Source organism: Cibotium barometz, chromosome 1, assembly GCF_041138505.1.
Source record: "Cibotium barometz isolate CiBa-2024 chromosome 1, ASM4113850v1, whole genome shotgun sequence".
Taxonomy (NCBI): domain Eukaryota; kingdom Viridiplantae; phylum Streptophyta; class Polypodiopsida; order Cyatheales; family Cibotiaceae; genus Cibotium; species Cibotium barometz.
Genome location: NC_141046.1, coordinates 36,209,205 through 36,236,820, shown reverse-complemented (window position 1 = coordinate 36,236,820; position 27,616 = coordinate 36,209,205). Strand labels below are relative to the sequence as shown.

At 39.2% G+C, this 27,616-nt stretch overlaps 1 protein-coding gene and 1 pseudogene across 2 annotated transcripts in view; one reads left to right on the top strand and one right to left on the bottom strand.

Moving 5' to 3' along the window:
- Positions 1-18,035: 18,035 nt before the first annotated feature.
- Positions 18,036-21,375, bottom strand: LOC147641939 (uncharacterized; annotated as a pseudogene).
- The window catches only part of LOC147641938 (uncharacterized), a 60,317-nt gene continuing 54,030 nt past the window's right edge, over positions 21,330-27,616 (top strand). For both annotated transcript variants that reach the window (XM_086801365.1, XM_086801372.1), the window contains exon 1: positions 21,330-21,487. In XM_086801365.1, coding sequence (XP_086657491.1) covers positions 21,396-21,487 — 92 coding nt within the window. In that variant the 5' untranslated portion in view covers positions 21,330-21,395. The remainder of the gene's footprint in view (positions 21,488-27,616) is intronic.

Sequence of the window (27,616 nt, the reverse complement as noted above, 5' to 3'; positions counted from 1 at the left end):
AAACGGGGGGGGGAGGTTGTGAATGATTACATTTTTATATTTGTGTGAGCTCCCTTTTTTTTTTGCTCACCTAGTTTTTGGCAATCATCGGCAAGGTTACATTTGATTTTTGTTAGTGGGGACACTAAGAGATGTTAATAATGGGAGAGAAGAGAGGGAAGGCTCTGGAGGAACGTAGACTTTAATCATCAGAACAAGATGGTGATTCGCAATTCCTCATTTGATTCATTGAAGCTACATTCATCATTTGAATTAATTGGCTTGTGATGTGGCAGGATTCTTGTCAAATATTGTTGAGTAGGACTTAATCCTGTCTTCTTCTGCCCATGTGCTTTTTATGTTTTTATGTATATTTAAGTGCTCTTATGAAGCAGATTTACATGAAGTACAAGAATTGAGTCATATAGACTCATATTAAACTGCTCTATGTGTTGAAGTAGCCACTTGTTGGTGAGGATTGAAAGAATTACATCGACTTGTGAGGCTAATATAGAGATCTTCACTAGGGATTGAAAATCATTGAGTTGTGAAGATTGTGTCATCGTTTGAAGAGGTTTGTAATTTGAAGGAAAATTCCAGGAGGCGATGGGTTGTACCATTGACCAGGCTTTCACCCACCATGGCCCCCCCATTCAGAGATGTACCTGGAAGTTGTCAATGGTGAGGCTTTGGTGTGCAAATATTCTCCATTGCATGAGTATGGATATGTACTCATGGAGTGGTTTGCGTGGTGGTCTTTGATGTGGATGCTTCTATATCCTGTACAGCTTTTGGCTCTTTTGTGTTTATGTCCTTTACAAATCCTTTTTCCTGTCTTTTAATTTGACCTTGGTTTTGATAGTTTGTTGTCCTTTGTTTTTCTTGGTTTTAGAAGGTTTTGTTTTTTCTTTTCGGTTCTGTTTTAAAGCATGTTCTTCTACCCATGTTAAGGTGTTGTCTTTTACATTCTTTTTGACTATTTCTCATGCCTTGGCTTGTAAGCGTGTAAGCACATTCAAGGGTACCGTGGCTAGTTGCCCATTTTGTACACTTAATATGTTAAGAGTTGTATTTTGTGAGATAAGTTGCATTGAAGCAACTCGTCTTGGGCAATCTTGGAACATGTGATCAATGCACATCATTCACACATTGGTCGCAAGGTGTCAGTGACTATGGGCATGGAAGTATTCCAAACTGTGCAGTCTGCCACCTTATGAGGTCCACGATAATAGAAACACTGAAGTGTTCGATTAACTATCTCTTGAGAAATTTCTACCCTTTGGACTGTTTTTGTTTGGTGCACGGGAGACGGAGGTTTTGAGTACATTGTGGATGAAGCGGGAAAATTTTTAGTATCATGGTCAAAGGTTTTGCAATATATGCAGTATAGAAGAACAGGTGCCTTGTATGCACAATAAGGATTGGGATGGTCGTTATAGTGATTGCACTCAACACAAGTCATTTCATTCGTCACTTTTAGAGGCATTAAGGATGTCTGGTTTTGAAGGTTTTCATCCTTTCTTAGAGATGTTTATTGCTGTAAGGTTTTAAGCAAGGCTGCATAAAATTCTAGGAATGTCAATTCTAAGGTCGATCTTTCTTTTACCATTACTTCACTTGGTTTAGATAAGGAACACCTCGCAGCATGATCATCTTCTAGCATGTTGTCATCTAAACGTATTGCTTCTTTACAACATTGATTGAATGTTTCCAGATTGGTTACAATGATCAAGTTGTGTAAGCTGTTATTCTTTAAGCCCATCATAAAACATCTCTTCAATTGAACATCATTTAAGTTTTCCCATGACTCACAACGTGAGTCCAAAAGTTTTATCCTAAGGATAAAATCTCTAATGGATTCATTTAGTTGATGCTGCTCAATTGAATAGAGTTTTGCTACTGCACTCCAACGATCACCTTGTCTCGAAAAGCCATGTATAAAGGCTGATTTCAAGGTTTTGAAGTTGGCCTTGATCGCGCCGGCCATCAATGTGATGAACCATCGACTAGCTTTTCTCTCTAAGCATAAGTTCAACGCATGTACCTAGTGGGGCAGTTAGGATTTCCAAAGGCTTCACATCTATGTTCAAACATTTGAATGAATTGAACAGGGTCTATTGTTTCGTCATATTTGCCCATAAATTTAAAAATTTGTATGGCCGTATTTCTGTATGAGAGTTACTGAGGCCGTATGAGTGCTCTTGTTGGAAGAGACTCAGTGAGTCCTTGGGCCACCCCCCTTCCTAGACTAGTCAGTATGTCCAAGGTGTGGGCATCCAGAAAAGGGTTGGTACTTATAGGATTTGTGGGAATGTTAGGCAAGGGACCAAAGCCCGGTGGGATTGAAGTGATAGGGGATATAAAACCCGATGACACGTTTGTTATAGGCATGGCCAATGACATTGGGAGGTAAATTTGTGGCATAGATCTCAATGGCTCGAAGATGTCAGCCATTGGGTTCAGTCCTTGTGTGATCCCTGGTAATCCCTCTATCGTGGCCATGTTAGAGTGCCTAAATGGTCCTTAATGAGCAATCACAGTTTTTTCTTTTCTTTTTATACTTTCCCACAGTCCGTTATTTACAGCCTCAAAAGGCTTGGCGTACTCTTTGTTGAATCAAACGGGTGTCTGCTCACCCTAATTAGCTTAGGTGTTATACGCATGTGAACGACCTCTGAGATATTTTTCAGAAAAAGCGTATGCTAGGAACTTTCCAGATGGAAGAGGAGGTCCTAAAACCTATTTTCCATCACTGTCTGAAGACGAAATTTTTTTTTGAGAATTTTTTCCCTGTTACAAGAGTACAAGCAATATACTCCAAAATTATGTACAAAAAACGAAGGCAAATGCTACCTTCAAAGCATATGATATTATCCAAAAGATCAAAAGATCCTTATAAAGCCATGGATAAAAGCATAGAAGCTCCTCTAATCCATGAAAACCATAGTTGATCATATAACAATCAATGCATGCCATCTAATGGTCATTAATCATACCAAAAGAAGCATTAAAATTGGTGGCCAAGTCATCAATCCAGAGTATATGAACGTGTTGTTATTCAAGCAAAACTCCAAAGTAAGCAAGTGAAAACACATGTATATAGAACTCATTTAAAAAAACCCTAAACACAAGTGATCTAGGCAGAACCTGATGAGTCCAAATAAAACTTGGAAAATATCCAATAAAATCCACCAAAACAAACCGATCAACTGACCCATGATAGAATTTGTCTTAGGCTTAAGAAATTAAGCATAGACCACACTTAAATAAGTGCAACATAAATTATCATGGAAAAGTGTCAAAGGTAAAACACACTTTGAACACAGATTATAGCCATTAAAAGAAATTAAGGAACATGTCCAAAAAGAATGGCTAAATAATGGTAAAAAATCATGCAAACATCGTTTAAAATTAATCAAAACATAAATAACTTTTAATACGAGATACATTCATATTAATAATATGTGAATAACTCGCATCTATCTAATGTCCGCAGTACGAGAAAACATACTTCAACATTAAATAACCCCCAAAAATAATAAATTCTCGAGAAAAAATAATTATCATGATTTTTTCCAATTTTCCGTAATTTTATAGGGCCTTAAAATACGATAATTTTTAATTCCACCAAACCTATCTTATGGCATTCCAAACCTATATTTTTTTAGAAAATTTTTAGCAATTAATTTTACCAAAATACCATTGATATCTAAAAATACCAATTTTTAGGATTTTTAAAAATAATTTCTAGAATATTTCTAATTTTTCTTGAGAATCCCATCATTCACGAAATTTTTGATTCTGCCCGACAATTCTCAAATTCAATCAAAATTTTTAATTTTAATGAAATTTTTAATTTTTTGGGTCAAAAATATATTTTTAAAGAAATTTTAATGGTCTCGGGCACCCGAATGGACACACCACATGCCAAACATCAACCCCACATTTTTCCAAAATTTAAAATAACCTTTGTCTAATTTTTCACTAATTTTTTTAAAAAAATTAAAATTTTAATTTACCCCAAACGCATTTAGAATATGAACGGTCAAAAATTTAAGGAATCCCAACAGTTTTCCCAGAATACGGAAAGCCAAAAGTTTTGGAAAAATGAAAAGAAAAAAAAATTTGGAATGTGAAAGGTCAAAAGTTTCCAGAATACGAAAGGTCAAAAGATTTTTTCGGAATGTGAAAGGTAAAAAGTTTCCAGAATACAGAAGGTCAAAAGATTTTTCGGAATTTGGAAAGCCAAAAGGTTTCAGGGAAGCGAAAAGCCAAAGGTTTTCCAGAAGATGAAAAGCCAAAAGGTTTTAAGAGAAAAAAAAAATCAAAAATTTCTTGAGATTTTTTTCTCAAATCCCATAATTTCTCATAATTTTCAGGCTTTTGTTTTCAAGCTTTTTTGGAAACAATTCAAAAGCTTTTTTTGTAATAATAAAAAACTCATTTTTAAAAAAAATAAAAAAAACAAACATTAATAAGCTTTATAGAAAAGCTTATGTCAATTTCTTTTTTGGGGGGGGGGGGTCGATTTTCGCCCGGCGGCGAGCTGCATCGCACCCCCCCCACCTGTGCGCAAAAAAGTGGGGGAGAGAGAATCTCCATCTCCACTCCTTCTCTCCTCTCCATCTTCTCCACTCAATTTTCCCTCCTTCTCTCTTTCTCTCTCTCTTAATAGAGAACTTGACATTAAACTTTGGCTTAAATTTTTTAATTAAACCTTTACTTAATCATAATTAATATTAACTATGATTAATGCATAATTTAAAAAATCCCATTTAAGAGAAATTCACACGGGGGAGAGAAAAAAAGAAGAAAAAATCATAATTGAGAGGCGGAGAGGGTCCCACGCACATGGGAGAGCATTTCATGCATCAACATGCTATCCCCTACTGCATTTCAGCAAAAAATCGACAGAAATTTGATCGCATACCTACGAAAAAACCCGTAAAAATGTATAAAAATATATATTTTTAACTATAAAAATGCTCTAAAAAATTAGAAAAAATTTTCTAAAATTTCTAAAAATTTAGGTAATCCATTCCACCAAAAATATCCACGGTAAAATATATGGTATTTTTGTAAAAATTTTCATTAATGCTTATTTTAAACCATATAACAAGATAAACTCGTTGAACTCTAAAGAAAGAGATTCCAACAAGTGAATATGCCGACGAGATTACCCTCATCAAAACATGCAGGCTATAGATAAAAGAAATTTATCTAGAGAATGCCCACACTATAACTTCTAGTGAGTTTAGAAAATAAGATTGTCTTTGAATGTTGAGGTCAACATGCTAAGTGATGTAAGCAAAGCAGCAATCTTGAGCCCAAATAATCCCATAGGATAATATATGTGAGGGATCACTAGCAACCCATACCACCATAATACCACCCATACATACCTCAACAATTTGAAAACTCCCTAGTATGAAATATGAATAAAATTGTGTATAAAAGGAATAAGATGGCCTTATCCAGACTTTTACATACTAAAACCTATCTCTATATACCTGAGACTACATCAAGGAATAACTCTTTCCGAGTGCATCATTAGAAAAGAAATTGAATTATTGGCTCCTTTCTAATGATAACTACCCAAAACACAATAAAGTTAAGGTAGAAAAATAACTCATCTAGATATATAAGCAACTAGGTATCCGAGTTGGAATATGTACAAGAGTACAAGCAATATACTCCAAAATTATGTGCAAAAAACGAAGGCAAATGCTATCTTCAAAGCACATGATATTATCCAAAAGATCAAAAGATCCTTATAAAACCATGGATAAAAGCATAAAAGCTCCTCGAATCCATGAAAACCATAGTTGATCATAACAATCAATGCATGCCATCTAATGGTTATTAATCATACCAAAAGAAGCATTAAAATTGGTGGCCAAGTCATCAATCCGGAGTATATGAACGTGTTGTTGTTCAAGCAAAACTCCAAAGTAAGCAAGTGAAAACACGTGTGTGTAGAACTCATTTAAAAAAACCCTAGACACAAGTGATCTAGGCAGAACCTGATGGGTCCAAATAAAACTTGGAAAACATCCAATAAAATCCACCAAAACAAACCGATCAACTGACCCATGATAGAATTTGTCTTAGGCTTAAGAAATTAAGCATAGACCACTCTTAAATAAGTGCAAAATAAATTATCATGAAAAAGTGTCAAAGGTGAAACACACTTTGAACACAGATTATAGCCATTAAAAGAAATTAAGGAACATGTCGAAAAAGAATGGCTAAATAATGGTTAAAAAATCATGCAAACATCGTTTAAAATTAATCCAAACAGAAATAACTATTAATACGAGATACAATCATATTAATAATATGTGAATAACCCGCATCTATCTAATGTCAGTACGAGAAAATATACTTCAACATTAAATAACCCTCGAAAATAATAAATTCTTGAGAAAAAATAATTATCATGATTTTTTTCTCGTTTTTTCTAGTTTTATAGGGCCTCAAAATACGATAATTTTGAATTCCCAGTTTTTCCTAATTATCATGATTTTTTCCAGTTTTTCCTAGTTTTATAGGGCCTCAAAATACGATAATTTTGAATTCCACCAAACCTTTCTTATGGCATTCCAAACCTATATTTTTCCCCAAAAAATAGCAATTAATTTTACCAAAATACCATTGATATTTAAAAATACTAATTTTTAGGATTTTTAAAAATAATTTCTAGAATATTTCTAATTTTTCCTGAGAATCCCATCGTTCCATGAAATTTTCGATGCCGCCTGACACTGCCACCCGACACTGCGCAAAAAAGTGGGAGAGAGAGAATCTCCATCTCCACTTCTTCTCTCCTCTCCATCTTCTCCACTCAATTCTCCCTCCTTCTCTCTATTTCTCTCTCTGTTAATAGAGAACTTAACATTAAACTTTGGATTAAAGTTTTTAATTAAATCCTTACTTAATCATAATTAACATTAATTATGATTAATGTTTAATTTAAAAAATTCCTTTTAAGAGAAATTCACACAGGGGAGAGAAAAAAAGAAGAAAAAATCATAATTGAGAGGCAGAGAGGGTCCCACGCACATAGGAGAGCATTTCATTCATGCATCAACATGCTGTCCCCTACTGCATTTCAGCAAAAAATCGACAGAAATTTGATCACATAACCGCGAAAAAACCCGCAAAAATGTATAAAAGATATATTTTTAACTATAAAAATGGTCTTAAATTTTTTTTAAAAAATAGAAAAAAATTTCTAAAATTTTCTAAAATTTAGGGAATCCATTCTACCAAAAATATCCACAATAAAATATGTGGTATTTTTGTAAAAAAATTCTATTAATACTTATTTTAAACCATAATTAACTAGAGATTGCTCTAATACCACTGTTAAAACCCTAAGATCTCTCTAGATAATTGTTATGCATAAACATGCATAAATCAGGCATAAACTCATCCACCCAACCACCCTCGAGCCCAAGGGGGGATGCACACATGAATTATAAATTAAATACATCAAATCTCTACCTTGATGTCCCATGCCATCAAGAGGTATAGCTCCAATCCAATAGCATGTAGCTATAGTGTGAAATGGTAGGTGAGTAGTTATGATCCTCTACACAAGAGAGCATAACATAACCAACCCTCAAGCCCTCAAGCCCCCTCTTAAGTGTGCCCCATGCCCCTATTATATAGGAGGGCCCTCAAGTGACTCTTGACTCTCCATTTCCCATGTGTGACCCTTGGAGACCTGACCCTAACCTTAACCCTTAAGGTTAGTCCTAACCCATGCTCCACTAGAGCTTGTTCCCATGCTCCCATGCTCACAAGCCTAATGTGGGTTAGCCTCCTAGTATATGCACACATAATGTGCATATAACATACTTCCCCTCTCTCTCAAAACATTGCACTCTTGCAATGAAAAGAAGAAGAATTGCGTTGAACAATCTCAACCGACTCCCAAGTCGAATCCTCTATTTTCCTATCTTTCCACCTAAATTTAACCTCACGGATTAGTCAACTAGAAAGTTTCCTTTCCTTGAATTCAAGTACCTTATCAGGTTCATGTGGAACATAGGAAAAATCTTCGTTTTCAACGAGTTCTTGAGGAGTAACTGTGTTATCCTCACCTCCCAGTTTTCTTTTCAATCTATTGATATAAAAGACTGGATAAACTCTAACATGTGGAGGTAGTTTATAGTTCAAACGCAACCGTGCCAATCCGATGTATAACTCGAAAATGGACCACCATATCTAGGAGATAAATTCGAGCATTTTTTTATTGACAAGTCTGAGAATCTTTAGGAACATTAAAATAAGCCAACGCTCCTGGTTCAAAAGACCGAGATGAGCGTCCCCTATCAGTATAAAATCGTACTCTATCATGAGCAATCTTGATAGAATCCCAAGCTTCGGTTTAGCATTTCCTGCATATCGCGCAAGAAATCCCTCGATGCATCAAGCTCAATGTCCTTAAGACCGACATCAATAGGTGCCCTAGGTTGATACCCATACATAAGTATACAAGGACTAAAACCAATAGCCGTATATTTGAAACTCTTATAGGCAAATTCCATCATTGGAAGATATTTTTCCCAATATGATGATTTTCTAGAGACATATGCTCGAAGCATATACTCTATAATCTGATTCATATGCTCTGTTTTCCCATCAGATTACGGATGATCAGAGCAATTCATACTCAAAGTAACTTCCTCATTGTAAATCATTCGGAATAAAGTATGAAAACATGGCATTATAACAGCAAGAACCAACAAGGATTCATCGGCGCTCCGACATACCCACGATAGAATTTGTCTTAGGCTTAAGAAATTAAGCATAGACCACACTTAAATAAGTGCAAAATAAATTATCATAGAAAAGTGTCAAAGGTGAAACACACTTTGAACACAGATTATAGCCATTAAAAGAAATTAAGTAACATGTCCAAAAAGAATGGCTAAATAATGGTAAAAAATCATGCAAACATCGTTTAGAATTAATCCAAACATAAATAACTATTAATACGAGATACAATCATATTAATAATATGCGAATAACCCGCATCTATCTAATGTTAGCACGAGAAAACATACTTCAACATTAAATAACCCTCGAAAATAATAAATTCTCGAGAAAAAATAATTATCATGATTTTTTTTTAAATTTTTCCTAATTTTATAGGGCCTCAAAATCCGATAATTTTGAATTCCACCAAACCTATCTTATGGCATTCCAAACCTATATTCTTCCCAAAAAAAATTACAATTAATTTTGCCAAAATACTACTGATATTTAAAAATATCAATTTTTAGGATTTTTAAAAATAATTTCTAGAATATTTCTAAATTTTCCTGAGAATCCCATCGTTCATGAAATTTTTGATTCCGCCTGACAATTCTCAAATCCAATGAAAATTTTTAATTTTAATGGATTTTTTAATTTTTTGGGTCAAAAATATATTTTTAAAGGAATTTAAATGGTCACGGGGCGGACACCCGAATGAACACACCACAAACATCAACCCCACATTTTCGCAAAATTTAAAATAACCTGTCTAATTTTCCACTAATTTTCAAAAAAATTTAAAAATTTTTAATTTACCCCAAACGCATTTAGAATACGAACGATCAAAAAATTTAGGAATCTCAACGGTTTTTTCGGAATACCGAAAGCCAAAAGTTTTGGGAAAATGAAAAGACAAAAAAAAAAATCAGAATGTGAGGTCAAAAGTTTCCGGAATATGGAAGGTCAAAAGATTTTCCGGAATTCGAAAAGCCAAAAGGTTTCGGGAAAGCGGAAAGCCAAAGGTTTTCCGAAAGATGAAAAGCCAAAAGGTTTTAAGAGAAAAAAATCAAAAATTTTGAGAGATTTTTTTCTCAAATCCCATAATTTCTCATAATTTTCAGGCTTTTCTTTCAAGCTTTTTTGAAAAAAAATTCAAAAGCTTTTTTTGTAATATAAAAAACTCATTTAAAAAAAACCAACATTAATAAGCTTTATAGAAAAGCTTATGTAATTTTTTTTGGGAAGGGGGCGATTTTCGCCCGTCGGGCTGCGTCGCAGCCCCCCTGCCGCCTGTGTGCAAAAAAAAGGGAGAGAGAGAATCTCCATTGCCACTCCTTCTCTCCTCTCCATCTTCTCCACTCAATTCCCCCTCCTTCTCTCCTCTCCATCTTCTCCACTCAATTTCCTCTCCTTCTCTCTCTTTCTCTCTCTGTTAACAGAGAACTTAACATTAAACTTTGGATTAAAGTTTTTAATTAAACTCTTAATTATAATTATTATTAATAATGATTAATGTTTAATTTAAAAAATCCCTTTTAAGAGAAATTCACATGGGAGAGAGGAAAAAAGAAGAAAAAACCATAATTGAGAGGTGGAGAGGGTCCCACGCACACAAGAGAGCATTTCATGCATCAACATGCTGTCCCCTACTGCATTTCAGTAAGAAATCGACATAAATTTGATCGCATACTTGCGAAAAAACTCGTAAAAATGTATAAAAATGTATTTTTAACTATAAAAATTCTTAAAAATTATGAAAAAAAATTCCTAAAATTTTTAAAAACTTAGGGAATCCATTTTACCAAAAAAAATCCACAATAAAATATGTGGTATTTTTATAAAAATTTCTATTAATGCTTATTTTAAACCATAAAAAATAGAAAAAAATAGCATTAAACTCACGAAATTCCCTCCCAACGTCGATTTGTCCATTGAATAGTAGTAACACGTATTCCAATCGCCATATTGATGATCCACGTGCAAATCATCAACATAAATCAATAAAATAATATTTTTATTAGTAAATATTAAAATTTACTTCAAAAAAGGTAAAAATTTACAAAGAAAAATCAACAATATTTAACTAGAGATTGCTTTGATTCTGTGACACAAAGTTGGGGTTTTGACTTCGGTCACTTCTTAGAATCAAAACACACTTGTATGAAACCTCGCAGCCTCCTCACCTCCCTTTCTCTCCCTAGGTTAAGATAAAGATATACACATCAAAGGTGAGATCATAATTCATGGAAGGAAATATGAAAGGCTCCGGAGAAGCAAGAATTTCTGCCAGTCTTGCAGCTCCAAACAAGAGGGCAATTCTTTGTTGGAAGAAAATCTTCCGACTCAGAATTATGTGAACGGAAACATACGAGAAATATTAGTAAGGTTCATCCGTTCGAATTGGGCGATTTGGACAAAACATATTAAAATAAAAGAATATAGCAATCACTTACAAGAGGATAAGACACATGGGATTTGCCTTTTGATAAGAGATTAGGAGGAATTAATCATTATATCAAGAAGAAATAATGGCCAAAAGTCTATAAAAACAAAGACACACAGAGAATTTCAGTTTTAAATCCATATAGACTTTGCAAAAGAGGATTACATAGGTGCGTAGATCTTGAAGAGAGCTTCGTGCCTATATAAAAACTTTCAAAAACGGGTAACCGAGCAAAAAGTTATGAGCATTTTACTACAAGACTATAAAACTGTCAAAATTCACCTAAAAGTTAGCAACTTTGGGAGAAATTTTGATCATCAATGAAGTAAAGGATTAAGAAATTAGTTATATGAGTGGAAAGAGAATATGAAGAGCTTCCTAGCTATATAATCAATTTTAGAAACCAATACCCGAGTGATGAGTAACGGTTGAAATTTGGGTATTAGACCACAAAAACTGTACTTCCCTCTCTTTGCATGAAACCTCCATTTTCACATAGCCTCTTGCCTCTCTTCTCCTTCATGATTCAAGCTAGAGGGTAAGGGTTAACATTTCTCAGCGGACAATCGTAAAGATTTACCTATGGTCCCCAAAGTCTTTCCACATGCTCATTACCGCTAAAACCATTGGTACCTCCAAAGGAGGGTGGCAATAAGACAAGGGCTACCTTGAGAAGTAACAAGCCCCCCAAGATAATAACTCCTTATCCCACTTATCATCATGAATCATCAAAGAGGTCCAAAATTGGGCTGAGCATAAGGAGCTAATGCTAAATGAGACATTCACATGTAGAGAGTGTTTGAATAAGGGTTTGAAGATAAGAGAATGGCAATGACACAAAATGCTCAATTGAGGAGCTAATGCTAAATGAGACATTCACATGTAAAGAGAGTGTTTGAATAAGGATTTGAAGATAAGAGAATGGCAATGACACAAAATGCTCAATTGAGGAGGCTCATTCCTTGATTTGAAAGGGAGAGGAGGCTCATTCCTTGATTTGAAAGGGAGAGGAGGGCTCCTTTTATAGGTAGAGAATCACCCTCTCTTCCATTGTTACAAATTACAACATAAAAATCTTCAACCCTTCAGTGACATAAGGGTAGATGTCACCATCAATTGTCCTCTTAGGCTAAGTCTTCTATTGTGATTATTAAATTGAAGACTTTTTGACTTTAAAAGTGTGATGAGATAATAGCCAAGTCTAAGTGGCATGTAGGTGGAGATCCCACTTACACATGGCGGAATTCTCCTCTTCCATGTAGGCATTCTAGAAGAATCTTTCCCAATTATGCACCTACACACACTCCTCCACATGCCTTCCACACTCCCCAACTTGTAGCCTTATGGTGAATACTACATTAAAAATACAATTAAAATCCATGTGAGCATGAAGGCCCACTTTTATTTTCTACATCACTAGCCTATCTACCTCCTATATCAATATCCACCTTTTGAGCCATAGGAGTCCCATTATCCCTCTTCTTCTTTTTCTTAGATTCCCTTGTGCTAGCCAGTTTACCCTATTCCTTTCTGAGCACTTTGGAGAGAGTGCCAAAAGCTGCCCAAATGTGATCTGTGCCGTTTTCTCCCTAAGATCTGTTAAGAGGTCATAACTAAGAGATCCTTGTCCAAGAGGAAAGTTAGATTGTCCAATTTTTCTCCTAGACGACTTCTTCTTCTTCTTATTTTTCTCCTCTTCTTTAGATTTATCTTCTTGTTGTTCTTCTTCTTGGCTCCTAGTTTTACGACCCCTTTTGCCATTAATGACATCAATGTTTCCTCTTCTTCTTCTGAGCATGTTTCCTCTAAAAGTGCTAAACTTTTATCCTCTCTTTTCCTCAATTTTGGACACTCAATGCGATAGTGCCCCTTCTCTTGAGATTCATAGCATGTGACACTACTTCTATCCCTAGGTTTATCCTCAACTCGTGGAACCCTAGGTGGCCTTGCATTGACTAAGTGTAACTTCAAATTAGCAAATTCTGCCATAAGTTGTGCAATGTTATGATCCAAGGATGGAGCTTGTACCTGAGATGTTGAGGCTATCTCTACTCGTGGTGGGGTCGGCACACTCGGAGAAGATTGGAATGTGGACTCAATATGAAGAGTGGCCTCCTTCTTCAAAGCAATACGAAGAGCCTCTTTAAAATTAGTGGGATCTTTTCTAAGAACTTTTCCATGCAAGCGGCGATCCAAAGTCCTGATAAACTTGCTCATCTTAAGGTGCTCCATTGCTAAAGAACTCTTTGAATCTCCCATAGAAGGTGAAGAAGAAGAAGCAACAACATGTAAAGCAGCTTGTTGATATTTGATGAACAAGGCTTCATACCTCACTGAAAAGATAGAAATTGACTCTCCTTCCTTTTGGAAAATCTGATCCAATTGCAATAGTAAAGCATTTGGTGACTCCACTGTCCCAAATCTCTCCTTCATTGCTTTGGTTAACCTTTCCCAATCATTCTTGGACTCCTCTGGCAAAGCCTCATGCCAAGTTAAGGCCACACTCTCCAAGAAATCTAGAAGTATTTTTGCCCTCTCCTTCATAGACCTGTCCAAGCGGCATGCTCGGTTAAACTCTCAGAGATAACTCCCCGGGTCTTCTCTTTCCAATCCTTGGAACACCGGAATGTTGAACATCTTGCACCAAAAGATGAGTAGCAACAAGGGAAATTTACTTATTTCAAAATAACTATGCGGGACCTTGAGGTTAAAATAGAATAATTCTAAGTAAAACCTGCCCGTCGCCTCCACCAAAAGATGTGACACAAAGTTGGGGTTTTGACTTTGGTCACTTGTATGAAACCTCACAGTCTCCTCACCTCCCTTTCTCTCCCTAGGTTAAGATAAAGATATACACATTAAAGGTGAGATCATAATTCATGGAAGGAAAGATGAAAGGCTCCGGAGAAGCAAGAATTTTTGCCAGTCTTGCAGCTCCAAACAAGAGGGCAATTCTTTGTTGGAAGAAAATCTTCCGACTCAGAATTATGTGAACGGAAACATATGGGGAATGTTGGTAAGGTTCATCTGTTCGAATTGGATAATTTGGACAAAACATATTAAAATAAAAGAATATAGCAATCACTTACAAGAGGATAAGACACATGGGATTTGCCTTTTGATAAGACACATGGGATTTGCCTTTTGATAAGAGATTAGGAGGAATTAATCATTATATTAAGAAGAAATAATGGCCCAAAGTCTATAAAAACAGAGATACATAGAGAATTGCAGTTTTAAATCCATATAGACTGTGCAAAAGAGGATTACATAAGTGCGTAGAGCTTGAAGAGAGCTTCGTGCCTATATAAAAACTTTCAAAAACGGGTAATCGAACGAAAAGTTATGAGTATTTTACTACAAGACTATAAAACTGCCAAAATTCGCCTAAAAGTTAGCAACTTTGGGAGAAATTTTGATCATCAATGAAGTAAAGGATTAAGAAATTAGTTATATGAGTGGAAAGAGAATATGAAGAGCTTCCAAGCCATATGATCAATTTTAGAAACCAATACCCGAGTGACGGTTGAAATTTGGGTATTAGACCACAAAAACTGTACTTCCCTCTCTTTGCATGAAACCTCCATTTTCACATAGCCTCTTGCCTCTCATCTCCTGCATGATTCAAGCTAGAGGGTAAGGGTTAACATTGCTCAGCGGACAATCGTAAAGATTTACCTATGGTCCCCAAAGTCTTTCCACATGCTCATTACCGCTAAAACCATTGGTACCTCCAAAGGAGGGCGGCAATAAGACAAGGGCTACCTTGAGAAGTCACAAGCCTGCCAAGATAATAACCCCTTATCCCACTTATCATCATGAATCATCAAAGAGGTCCAAAATTGGGCTGAGCATGAGGAGCTAATGCTAAATGAGACATTCACATGTAAAGAGAGTGTTTGAATAAGGATTTGAAGATAAGAGAATGGCAATGAGACAAAATGCTCAATTGAGGAGGCTCATTCCTTGATTTGAAAGGGAGAGGAGGGCTCCTTTTATAGGTGGAGAATCACTCTCTCTTCCATTGTTACAAATTACAACATAAAAATCTTCAACCCTTCAGTGACATAAGGGTAGATGTCACCATCAATTGTCCTCTTAGGCTAAGTCTTCTATTGATTATTAAATTGAAGACTTTTCGACTTTGAAAGTGTGATGAGATAATAGCCAAGTCTAAGTGGCATGTAGGTGGAGATCCCACTTACACATGGCGGAATTCTCCTCTTCCATGTAGGCATTATTCTAGAAGAATCTTTTCCAATTATACACCTACACACACTCCTCCACATGCCTTCCACACTCCCAACTTGTAGCCTTATGGTGAATACTACATTAATAATACAATTAAAATCCATGTGAGTATGAAGGTCCACTTTTATTTTTCACATCAGCCTATCTACCATACCAAAGTATTTATCAAGCATACTTGTGGGATTTACAATGTGTGCACCCTAAATCAAGTAAAACCATTATATTTGAAGATAGAACGCTGTTATCAGGGTAGCCGCCAAGTCGCCGTATCACCATGCCGTTATTCCATTGTGGGCGCCGCAATCTTCTTGGACAAGGTTCCACCTTATTACCATTGAGAAACCATCAAAATATGCACAAAATTGAAAATGAAAGATATCAATTTTTCATGTCAGAATACCACTGTTAAAACCCTAAGATCTCTCTAGATAATTGTTATGCATAAACATGCATAAATCAGGTATAAACTCATCCACCCAACCACCCCCGAGCCCAAGGGATGCACACATGAATTATAAATGAAATACATCATACCTCTACCTTGATGTCCCATACCATTAAGAGGTATGACTCCAATCCAATAGCATGTAGCTATAGTGTGAAATGGTAGGTGAGTAGTTATGATCCTCTACACAAGAGAGCATAACATAACCAAGCCTCAAGCCCTCAAGCCCCCCCCTTGAGATTGTGCCCCATGCCCCTGTTATATAGGAGGGCCCTCAAGTGACTCTTGACTCTCCATTTCCCATGTGTGACCCTTGGATGCCTGACCGTAACCTTAACCCTTAAGGTTAGTCCTAACCCATGCTCCACTAGAGCTTGTTCCCATGCTCCCATGCTCACAAGCCTAATGTGGGTTAGCCTCCTAGTATATGCACACATAATGTGCATATAACACATGCATATGCCTGTTTAGTTGCATCTATGAACACCAAACATGGAGCAGAAGAGCCGTGTCTTCTTGCAGGGTGACGATGGAGGGGGTTTCATTTTGTCAGCAATGTATTTTCAATTACGTTCTATATTTTCTCTCATGTTTTCATAGTTTTTAATGCCTTGTTGCTTCAGTTTTTTCCGTGCAGGCCAACTTAGTTGATTGCAGCGCATGGAGGAGGGTGAGACGCATGTGGGCACACGAGCATGGAGGACGGTGAGGCACATCTGTGGGTGCATAAGAGGGCCTCTGTTCAGAAGAGGTGAGTTACCATGCTCACCAGCCTTCATCCTCCCCAATTTCCCTCTATTGTCTCCTTGCTCTTATGCATGATGTCTCATGGTTGATTTGTTGTTTGCCCTTGTTGTTTGTTCCTTGTACATAAAGTTAGTTTTAATTTTCTCCACAATCTCCCCAATTTCCCTATGTTGTCTCCTTGCTTTGATGCTAGTAGTTGAGGCCAGCCACCACAAGAAGAAAAAGCAGAGTTAAGGAGCCTCCATCCTTGGTGAAGAGTCCACCCAATAGCAATGACTCTGGGCTACTAATTAATGGAAATCTTCTTATGCTAATGTAAATGTACGCTAGGAAGTGAGTTAATTAATTTCCAGTATAGGGTCCTTAAGCTTGGGGATTATATTGGTTAATCTCTACTAAGTACATGACTTGAATAATAGTTTAGAAGTTGATTAATTAAGGCTATCTATTCAGTTTCTACATTTGAAGCTGTATGGGATGATTTGAAAACACAAACGTGCATTTGCAGCTACCCTTATGTGATGATCACCAATGTATTAAAGGTATTGATATGAGAAAACATCGTTAAGGAGGAAAATAGGTGTGCACCCAATCTGCATGATATGAGAGAGAGAACATAAGATAACATCACCATGATTGATTGATTGATTGATTGAGAGAGAGAGAGAGAGAGAGAGAGAGAGAGAGAGAGACGACCTACATCATGTTTTGCACCATGATATGAGCAACATAACATTCCCTTAGCTTAACCAAAATGGGGCATTACATAACGAGAGGGGGATAGGCATATATGTACAACATAAAATTCCCAAAGCTTAACTAAGATGGGCATTACATAAACAAAAAGGGGCATGATTGTACCAAAAAGGGGCATAACATAAGATAACATCACCTAGGCAACCCATTTCGGTTGCAAGCAGCAATGGTGCCTTGAGCTTCCCGCATCTTTTGTATGTGGGCCATTCGTGCCATGTGATGGTGTGTGATGGTGTGGCCATTCGTGCCATGTGATGGTGTGGCCCATCAACATGTAGAGGCATAGGCTGAAACGTTGTGCACGTTGGACCCTCCCATAGAATTGCTCCTAGACTCTTCTCAAATGCTTGTTGTTGAGCATCCCACGCCATCTTGGCAATTCTTTTTGCCCATGTAGCTTCCCTTTGCCTTTTGTGTTCCTCTATAGCAGCAAGATTCTCTTGTCTCTTCCTCTCTTTCTCAATTCTCCTCTTCCTTTGCCCTTGCTATTTCATCCTTCTTAGCATTCTTTGATTTCATGGTTTCTATGTACTAACTTGATGTGAGAATCAGCCTATTAGTATAATCAACGAATGCCTCTTGTGGAGCTCTCCATACACAAACGTCTATTGTTGGTGCACCCGTAGAATATATAATGTCCTTGTGGCATCATCTGTGGGCCGTAGGCATTACAGCCTGCATGGACTCCCCATTTATGGCAATTGGCTCTTCATTCACCATTGATGTTATTGCTTCTATAGCTTGCCCTTCTATCTCAGTTCCCATGGGAGTGCTTGTTGGCACTTGAGACAAGTCATCTTCAAGGCTGTCCGCCAATGGATGCACAATGTTAAGGTGATTGCAAATTGCACCATCAAACCGCACCGCTTGTGGGTTGAGAAGCCATATCCTGTGGCCCTGAATCCAGCTCTAATGTTCTCCTTGGTGCTTGTCAACTTGAAAGCCTTCGCTGCTATTGAAGCCAAGTCATTCTTGCTTACTTGGCTACTCTTGGTCCTATGCTGCCATATTTCCCTTTCTTTGTGGAAATGTGTCTTCAATGACTTGAAGACTGTAACATCTAGAGGTTGTAGCTTATGGGATGATGAGCTAGCAAAGTTAATATGCCAACCCCCCATTGACATGCCTTCTCCACAATGACTATTGATACACAACTTCCATGGCCATCCAAGATGAGTAAGTGCCTGTTTGCAAAGCCTATAGTGCCTCCAATAACATCATGAAAATGATCAAGCCATACATGAAATAATTGACCAGTCATCCAGGCCTTCTTTTGCATGGCCATTACAGAGCACCTTCTTCACAATATTGCACGTAGTTTCCCCCAAGTCTTTGACCGTTGAAGATATAGTATCCCGGAATGGACTGACCCTCTGCATTGACACAACATAGAACTGTCATCCATTCCCGGGAGTCGGTTGTCAATCCATAAACTGCCTTGGATCCTTGGATCCTTTCCTTGCCAAGACCCTCATGCCCTTATCCCTTGATCCTTATAATCCAGTTTCATCCGTGATCCAAATGTTGGTTGGGAGATAATGGTGCTCTTCATATAGCTTCTTTATATTCTCATGCAAGCTTGCCACAATTTCAGGTCGAAAATTGATTGCCCTAGAATGTTCCAAGGGATCACTCACCTGGAAGACAAGCTCGGGGTGCCTCTTACGAAACCCATCCCACCAACTCTTCCCTAGTATGCCTTCGGTGAATAATGTGTGCCTAGTTTGGCAAAGTTTTGCCACTTTCAGCTTGACATTTTCACTGACACTCCTTGACCTGCATAAGCTTTTTTGAAGCAACATTCAAGTAGAGCATCCTCCTCCTATGTAGTCAGCATCGTGGGTGGGCCTTAGAAGTTCTAACTACTTCCCAGTTGCTTATGGCTGTTGTACTCATTCCAAACTGTAAGGAACACTTCCTTAAGGATAGTCCAACTTCATGTGCTGCAAGGGCTTTGACCATGTATTCTTCCCGTGCCACTGTTTGCTCCTCTTTTTGGGTCTTGGTTGTTTGGATGGAGGCTCTATTGTTGCTTGTTGAGGTGTTGATTGGTTGGTACCAGCTCTTGATGGTAATATAAGAGAGGGTGGGGCCAGTGCTTTTGCTTGCTCTACTGATATTGTTGCAAGAGATTCTCGTATTGCTTCAGTGGGAACTTCCTTTTTGGAGGTGAAACATTCTCATCCTATTAAGGTGTAGAACGTTTAGTACACATCTGCAGTTTTCTGAAGAAGCTAGCTTAGGGGTTGTAGCAAGGGAGGCTTTTGTATGAGATTGGGGTGGAGAAAGACATGGTTTGTTTGTGGCAAATGGACTTGTGGGGTAGGAGAGGGCTTTTGCTTTAGGGCCTTGCACAAGAAGGCAGGTCTTACATGCACTCGCCCACAACAGCACACGATCTCCATTCTTATGAAGTAGTATATTTGCACAGAGAATGTCAGCAATCTTTGGGTGTCTCTCATATAGACAGCTTTTGCACTCACATGGGGGCTTGGTGTAGGACATTAATCTGAAGTGGGGATAGAGGGCAAGCTATTCTCTGCAACAGTAGAGGGAATCCTAAATAGTAAGTTGTATTGGAAATAGCATACTCTAAATCTGATGGTAGAAAGTATGTAAGTGTGCTTACACCATTGATTTCTGTAAATCCAACTTATGTAATTCAATTGGTTGCCTGAAGCATTTTTGGATTGTCGTTTATTAAATGATAGAATATTTGAAGTATCAGAATGGTTGTTGTTGTGTGTTTGTGGAGTAAGTAGGGTAGTTAAGGATGCTAAATACTGACAACTTGGCACCTGTATTTTGTTACAGGTGGGACCGGAAGATATGTATGCGCAGGCCAATCGTGGAGGGTGCGCAGACCAATATCGTGATGCCGAATCACTTTTCTATTTACAGATTTATGTGTAAATACGGAACATCTAATTTGGTATTAATATGGGTAGTTTGTGGCTCCGTTACCCTACATGATTTCTAGAATTAAAATTTACCTAGCTAGGCATCTAGAAAAACCGGATGAAGTTAATAGGTTGACCTAGGCGGCATCCAGACACAACACGCTGATCAGTGTTCATAGAAAACCTGCAAACCCTAACAATGTACCTGCAAAATTCATAATTTCACTTATAAATTTTATTTTTGCAATTTTAAAGATGGACAAAATTTTAAGCATTTTAGTTATATTTTAGCAAAAAAAACCTGTAAATATTGAAGAAAAACTTGTAAATTTTAAAATTGCAAGTTTTAAGATCAGAAAAGAAAATATTCTCCTGAACACCGACGCTGATCAAAATCACAGAGGAAAGAAGAAAAATGGAAATTGGGGGCCTGCCGCAGACTGCGTTGTGAAGTTGTGCACAGACTACGACACTGGGCAGCAATTCGTGTGCAGTGTGCAAGTCGGCGAGCAAGAGCAACACGTGCAGCACATGTAGAGGGAGAGACTGTGGGACCAGGTAGCCTTCGAAGACGAACGTGCACCGCAGTTACTTTGCTGGACCATCCAGGCCGGACGTAAAAAGTCCCCCCTGATTGTTGGAACTTGGGGGCGAGGCTGCCCAGGCCGTTGTCACCGCATCTCTTCACTTCGGCAGGAACATCAAGTTGGAGAACATTCTCCACCTCTCCCTACAGCGACAGAATTTGGCTTGCCCACAGCCCACCATCTCTTCCCGACACTTCTTCTGTAATAGCAGCATGTCATCCTTCTTCATGATTGGTTGACGGGCTACATGTTCCACTCGTCGGCGAGGATGGCCCACGCCAGACTGACAGGACCAAAGTGAGAATCTTCAACAGAAATTATAGAGCTTTCAAGAAAAGCGTTTGTAAAAAAATACAGCGTGCCACCAATTGCTGTGCACCACGTGGCTCAATATACGGGCTGGCGCAGGTTACAATCGGGCCACACGTGGCAGATTCTTGAAGCCCAACTGCGGTCTCACCAAAAGTACGCGGGTAATCGAATGTACATTTTGAACGTCATCGTAAGCGAAGAAGGAGAAGATGTGCGGGAGGGCTCGTTGCACCCTCGGGCCTGAAGGCGTGTCTGCTGCTTGCGGATTCCAGGGTCCCCTCAACACCCTCCATGCTGAACGGTGCGCCTCTCTGTCTGTCTGTCTCTGTCTCTGTCTCTGTCTTTTATGCAGTCTCTCTGTTTGCAAAACCTCAGAAATCAGGGTTTAGAGAATCCAACCCCCAAGTGGAACGGTGCCTCTCTCTCTCTCTCTCTCTCTCTCTCTCTCTCTCTCTCCTGCAGAAATCAGGGTTTACAAACTTCACTCAAAACTCTGCGTTCCTAGTTCTGCACAGCTGTATAGCTGTCGCTCTAGTGCCTATAGCCTGTTGAATGACTAAAAGAACTGCCGACAACTCTAGCGGCTCATATAGAAAGTCAGTGGATTGAAAATTTTAGGGCTTATACTGTTTCATATCTCAAACTTGTGGTTAATATTCCACATGGAGCCTGAAGAAATTATAGGGTCTGCAGTTAACACGTATTCTGGCATCTTCTTAAAGAATCTGATAATCAGTAAGTAGGGAATGGCCTGCAGCCAGTGGATCCCTGCTGGAACAGTAAGGCAAACCGGCCTAAATCTGATCATGAAGACGTAGGGAAACGTCCCACATTGAGCCAAGTATGGCTGGCCGCTGTTCTTGACCGTCATATGCTGATACACACACACATGCACACACATACCTAAAAAAATACATGCTTAGATGTTTTCTATAGGGAATTGAGTGAAGGCCAAAGGTACCACACATTTTCAGTTTTGTCTAAGCGCTGTTTCGATTAATGGACTGAAGCTCTGATGATCTCATACTTTCTAATTGGTGGAGCCTTGCCAGCTGAAAGTTTCCTGCTGCTTGATTGGTGGAGCTACTCTTGTCTAACACGTGTCAGCACATTACAAAAGAAAGTGTCTTTTTCTTTGTAGAGTGGTTGTGGGGATTTTGATCGCATGGTGGAATGTAAGATGCAGGACAAAGCTCACAACTGATGGATCCATTGGGCAGCAATCATTAGGATATGCCATCAATGCTGATGAATTGTATGTAGCTTTAGACTCAGAATTCTACAAAGATCCACAGAGCATTGTGATGCTTTGATTGGTCAAGCGAGTCGTTTATAGAAACACGGTGAAAGTCAAGCAGATACGATCTTTATGAACAGTTATGCTTGACACCATCTTTGACAGGACAGTCCATAATTGTCACTATTTTGATCATCTTTTGTGTTCGCCAACAAAACGATTCTTTTATTACCATGAAGGGGGGAGCAGCTCCTTACTAAACCAAAAAGTGAAGGCCATATATTGATGCCCTAAGCAAGCTCTTAAAAGAACCTCTCTTTGGAGAACCACACTATCATATGTTATTAGGGTAAGCTAATATGCATTGTCTGATGCATGGCAATGTATGTGTTGATATGTGGTAGTCTCTCTCTCTCTCTCTCTCTCTCTCTCTCTCTCTCTCAAGCAAGGATGGGGTGTTGTATATGGGGTGAAGCAAGGAAGCCGAGTGTCACCCACCCTTTTTGGACTTTACATTGATGAGATATCTGACTACATTGAGAGAATGGGGGGGCAGGGAGCCAGTCTGGCGCAGGGGTTTGGATACCCATACTGCTATATGCCGATGACATTGTACTTATTGCAGACTCCCCTAAGGGTTTGCAACAGCATTTGGATACTTTGCAGTCGTTTTGTGTAGATAGGGACCTCACAGTGAACCTTGGGAAGACTAAGATTATGGTCTTCAATACCGCACAGGCGTGGGTGACTAGATCCGACAATCAGTTCACTTTTTGAGGTGAATCAGTGGAGTACACTAGATCATATGTGTACCTAGGAGTCACATTCAGCGGACCACAGTTCTCTATGAGGCAAGCAGCAGAGGCTAGATTGGCACGTGGATATGCAGCCCTAGGGGCACTAGAGAGACAATGTGCCTACATTTAGTTTTAGGAGCCGCGCACCAAACTCTAGTTGTTTGACACATTGGTCACACCTACACTCTTATATGGCTCACCCATATGGGGACCTAGCCTCTACCACACGAGGAGGGAGTTGCTTGTCAACCAGGTCGGACCAGAGAGAGATTTCTATGATGGATGGTAGCTACTGAGAAACCGCTGGTGACTATGATCGCACGCATGATTTGGAGCAAACCATCGGTACCTCATGAGATTGTCAGAGCAGAGATAAGAGCCGCACCATTGGTTACCGAAGCCCTGTTCCAGTCAGTGACATTTTTGCAGAGGATATGGGAGCTCCCCAGACAGAGATACCCACACCTAGCACTTATCTCTTCTAGGCAGTTAGCCGCAGATGGCGATACACGATGTTGGTACACCCAGATGTGTACCTGGCTGAGATTACATGGCATGAAGATTGATGCACTCCCTCCATTTGATTACAACCTGGACTGCCCCTTCTTGGACCTTAGTCGCTCTGAGTAGAATAGGGTGAGTAGGATGGACATCGTGAGGTTAGATGCAGAAAGAACATGGTCCAGTCCCCCCTACCACTAGGCACGAAGATGGCCCCCCTACCACTAGGCACGAAGATGGCCCACTATCGGGATCATTTTCTACGTCTCTCCCCAGATGGCTTTGTGACACGGTCTCTGTCACCAGCCTGGACATTTCCCAGTATGAAAGGAGTCTGGTGGACTCCAGGATGTCTAAATATTTGGAAAGTATAAGCTTTGGGAATGGGGGATTATCCTAGAATACAAAGGACCACACTCCTAAAATTTAGGAGAGTTGCTATTTTTGGCCCGACTCCGATGGAAATTCTGTTCGCGTCATTACATCTGGAATTGAGCAGATACCAAGAGTTGTCAAAGTGCCTATGACAGAATGTCTACCAGTTGGGATATTTTTAGAGATAAAGTTTATGGATGGACCCATCTCTTAGATTGGGACATGTGGCAAGAAAGTGGACCAAAGGGAGACAAGTGGCCTGACACTTGTTAGAAGGTGGATCAAAGTGAGACAAGTGGCCTCACACTTGTCACTTTAGCTATTGTGTGGCTCTCCACTTGTCATTGTAGCCTTCTCTTGCCATTTTAGCTCATGGGAGGCCTAAATCTATAAATTGGAGCCCTCTCTCTTCATTAAGAGAGGCTCTCTTGCTGCACACTGCCTCTACCACCGTTACAGGCTGCCCTAATGATGGGCCTGACACTTGTTAGAAAGTGGATCAAAGTGAGACAAGTGGCCTCACACTTGTCACTTTAGCTATTGTGTGGCTCTCCACTTGTCATTGTAGCCTTCTCTTGCCATTTTAGCTCATGGGAGGCCTAAATCTATAAATTGGAGCCCTCTCTCTTCATTAAGAGAGGCTCTCTTGCTGCACACTAGCCTCTACCACCGTTACAGGCTGCCCTACGCACCTTAGTTGTAGGGTAGGGTTGTAACCCACCTCCAAGCAGGTAAGGGCTTGCACCTCATGGGGGTGGGGTTCGTGAAGAGCAACCTCTCAAACAGTCCAGCAGTTTGACATGGCCAGCAAGAAAACCTTCTCCGAAACCCTTATCTCTCCTCCTACCAAACCCAATGAAAAACCATCACCATGGGAGCGGTACCTCCTGAGCATGATTCAACATCTTCAGCAAACAAATTCAGCCTTGCAAAATGAACTACATCAGACAAAACAAATCTTTCAACCCTGGAGAAACAGATTAAGGAACAACAACACGAAAAAGAAAACAGGGAGGAGGTAAATTTACTTGATCCACAGCCTAAAGAAATTCTCATTAAAGAAGTAATATCACAGATTAATGAAGAGAACGAGCAGCAATGGATTGCAAAAGAAATTAGGGTGGTGGTTTGTCAGAGGGTTGGGAACAGGTGGAGGTATTGGAGGACGAGGAGATTGCGAATGATACTTATGTCCCGGAATGCGAGATTCTACAAAGAAAGCTGTGCAGAGCTATCCCTTTCATCGACATTGGAGATCCCTCAGTGGCAATCAAAGGAAAACATGTGGTTTTGAGGTACGCAGATATGGACAACCAAACATGGTAGTAATGAAGAGTAGCTGCTAGAGAAATCCTTCATGTTGTCTAGGATTCTCCTACGGTCATGTAGGGAATTTGAACTATTTTTAGTTTTATCTCTATTATCATTTTGTTGCACCCGAAGTGGAATGTAATCACATGGCTGTATCTGATTAGTCCTATAGGTCAGATGTGGCCTCTAAAGGACGTTAATATAGTTTTCTTTCTTTCTTTCTTTCTCTCTCTCTTGAAGGCTGCCCATGAAGAATACCAGTTGTCGGGGACTGTTTCGGAGGCTTCCATCGCGAAGAAATACTGAAGGCAAGGGTATTTAATCATTTATTATGATTTCTAGCCATTGTACTTGTTGTACCAACCTTTGTACCTACTGTACCAGCCATTGTACTGGCTGTACCAGTCCTTGTACTTGTTGTACTTGCTGTACCACCCATTGTACTACCTGTACCAACTTCTGTACTTGCTGTACTAGCCACTGTACCAGCTGTACTAGTCACTGTACATGCTGTACCAGCATTTGTACTTGCTGTACCTACTGTACCAGCCACTGTACCAGCCATTGTACCTGCTATACCAGCTACTGTACCGACTGTACCAGCCATTGTACCTACTGTACCGGCTGAATGGAGAGTTGTACTTGCTGTACCAGCTCTATTGCATGAAGACCCGTGGTTTTTGGGGAAGAATCAGTACCCACATGGAGGTATATGGATTATGTTGTTGGCTCGCATTTCTACAGCCTATTTTCCGGCTTGGTAGCCTCGTGTTGGGTTGTGTTATGGCATTTGTATATGGATAATCCGGCATCTCCCGTGGGGAGAGTAAGGCCCTCAAAGCTTGTACATGATATTATTCTTCTTGGGTAATAAAATACCCAAGGGGGGGGGGGGGGGGGGGGGGGGGGAGGGGAGGGGGACGCCCATTCCGGCCTCTATGCGGTGTCACATGTGCAAGATCCATTTTCAGCATTTGTGGATGTTTTGTCCAGCTTTTATGTTTTATGCAAAGTGATGATGGATATGTGTTAAGGTTGTGGCCATGTTTAAATGTTTTAATATGCATTGATGGTATCAACAAGTGTGTCAAAGGCCCTAGTCCCCCGGGCACCGCTGCGAGTTACATTGGTGTCAGAGCATAGGCTTTCTTGGAAGCGGAGGCTTCCTTCTATCAATAAGGAAGAGAAAAGATCTCAAGTGGGAACCACACTTACCATCATTGCTATTAAGCATGGCCAGCCACTTCAGAGCCTATGAAGCAAGAGCATGAGCAATAGACAGCTTGGTCTAAGGATTTATGAATTCACAAAATTTATCTTGGAAGTATGGAGTTGGCTTTATGTGCACACGTTTAGCACTCTTTCCATATGGATATTGTGGATTATATTATCAAGCTTATAAGCAAGCTATATGGAGATATATCTCAGGATATGTTAAGGATATGGTGACGAGATATTTCTTTTGGCTTCATGACCAACCTGGCAAAGAAAAGCTAAGGATACTTTGAGTTTGCAAAGTTAGTGCTTTTGCTATGAAGTGTTTTTGATGTTCACTAATCCTTGTGTAGCCATGCAAGGAGAAAGGTGTTGTTGTTTGCCTTGAGATGGTTTCAGGGAAACATTGTTTATGGCTCCCTTTAATGGGATGAATTCTTTTCATGGCTCCCTTTATTGGGATGGATTATATCTATGGAGATTTCTTTTTTGGACGAGATTTATATAGATATTGGGCTTCACAAGCAATTTCTATGGACGAATCTGTTCGAGTTTATAAAGAAGAAATCTTTGGATATCTCATGGATATGATGCTTTTATGGATAAAAGTCCATCTCTACTCCAAGGTGTGTGGTTAGCACGGAGTATGTGGTAAGAGTTATGGTATACAAGGATTATGGTATACAGGTCTATGGATTCCTGGGCTTCTTTTCTAGGGATTTGGATCCATCCTCAGGTTTATGGATTATGTTTATGACTCTCTTTTACTAGGATGGATTATTCTTTATAGCTCCCTTTATTTGGGATGTATTGGACTTATGAAACTCATTGTTCACATATCCTGTGTAGTGTTCTCTTGTCCTACGTGCTCTCTTGAAGATTGTTTCTACCATGTGTGGGTGGAACAATAGAGAGCAGATGGAAGGGAACATGGGCACTTCAGAGGGTAGTGTCGAGCACAACATGCCGTGTGTAGTGTTCTCTTGTCCTACGT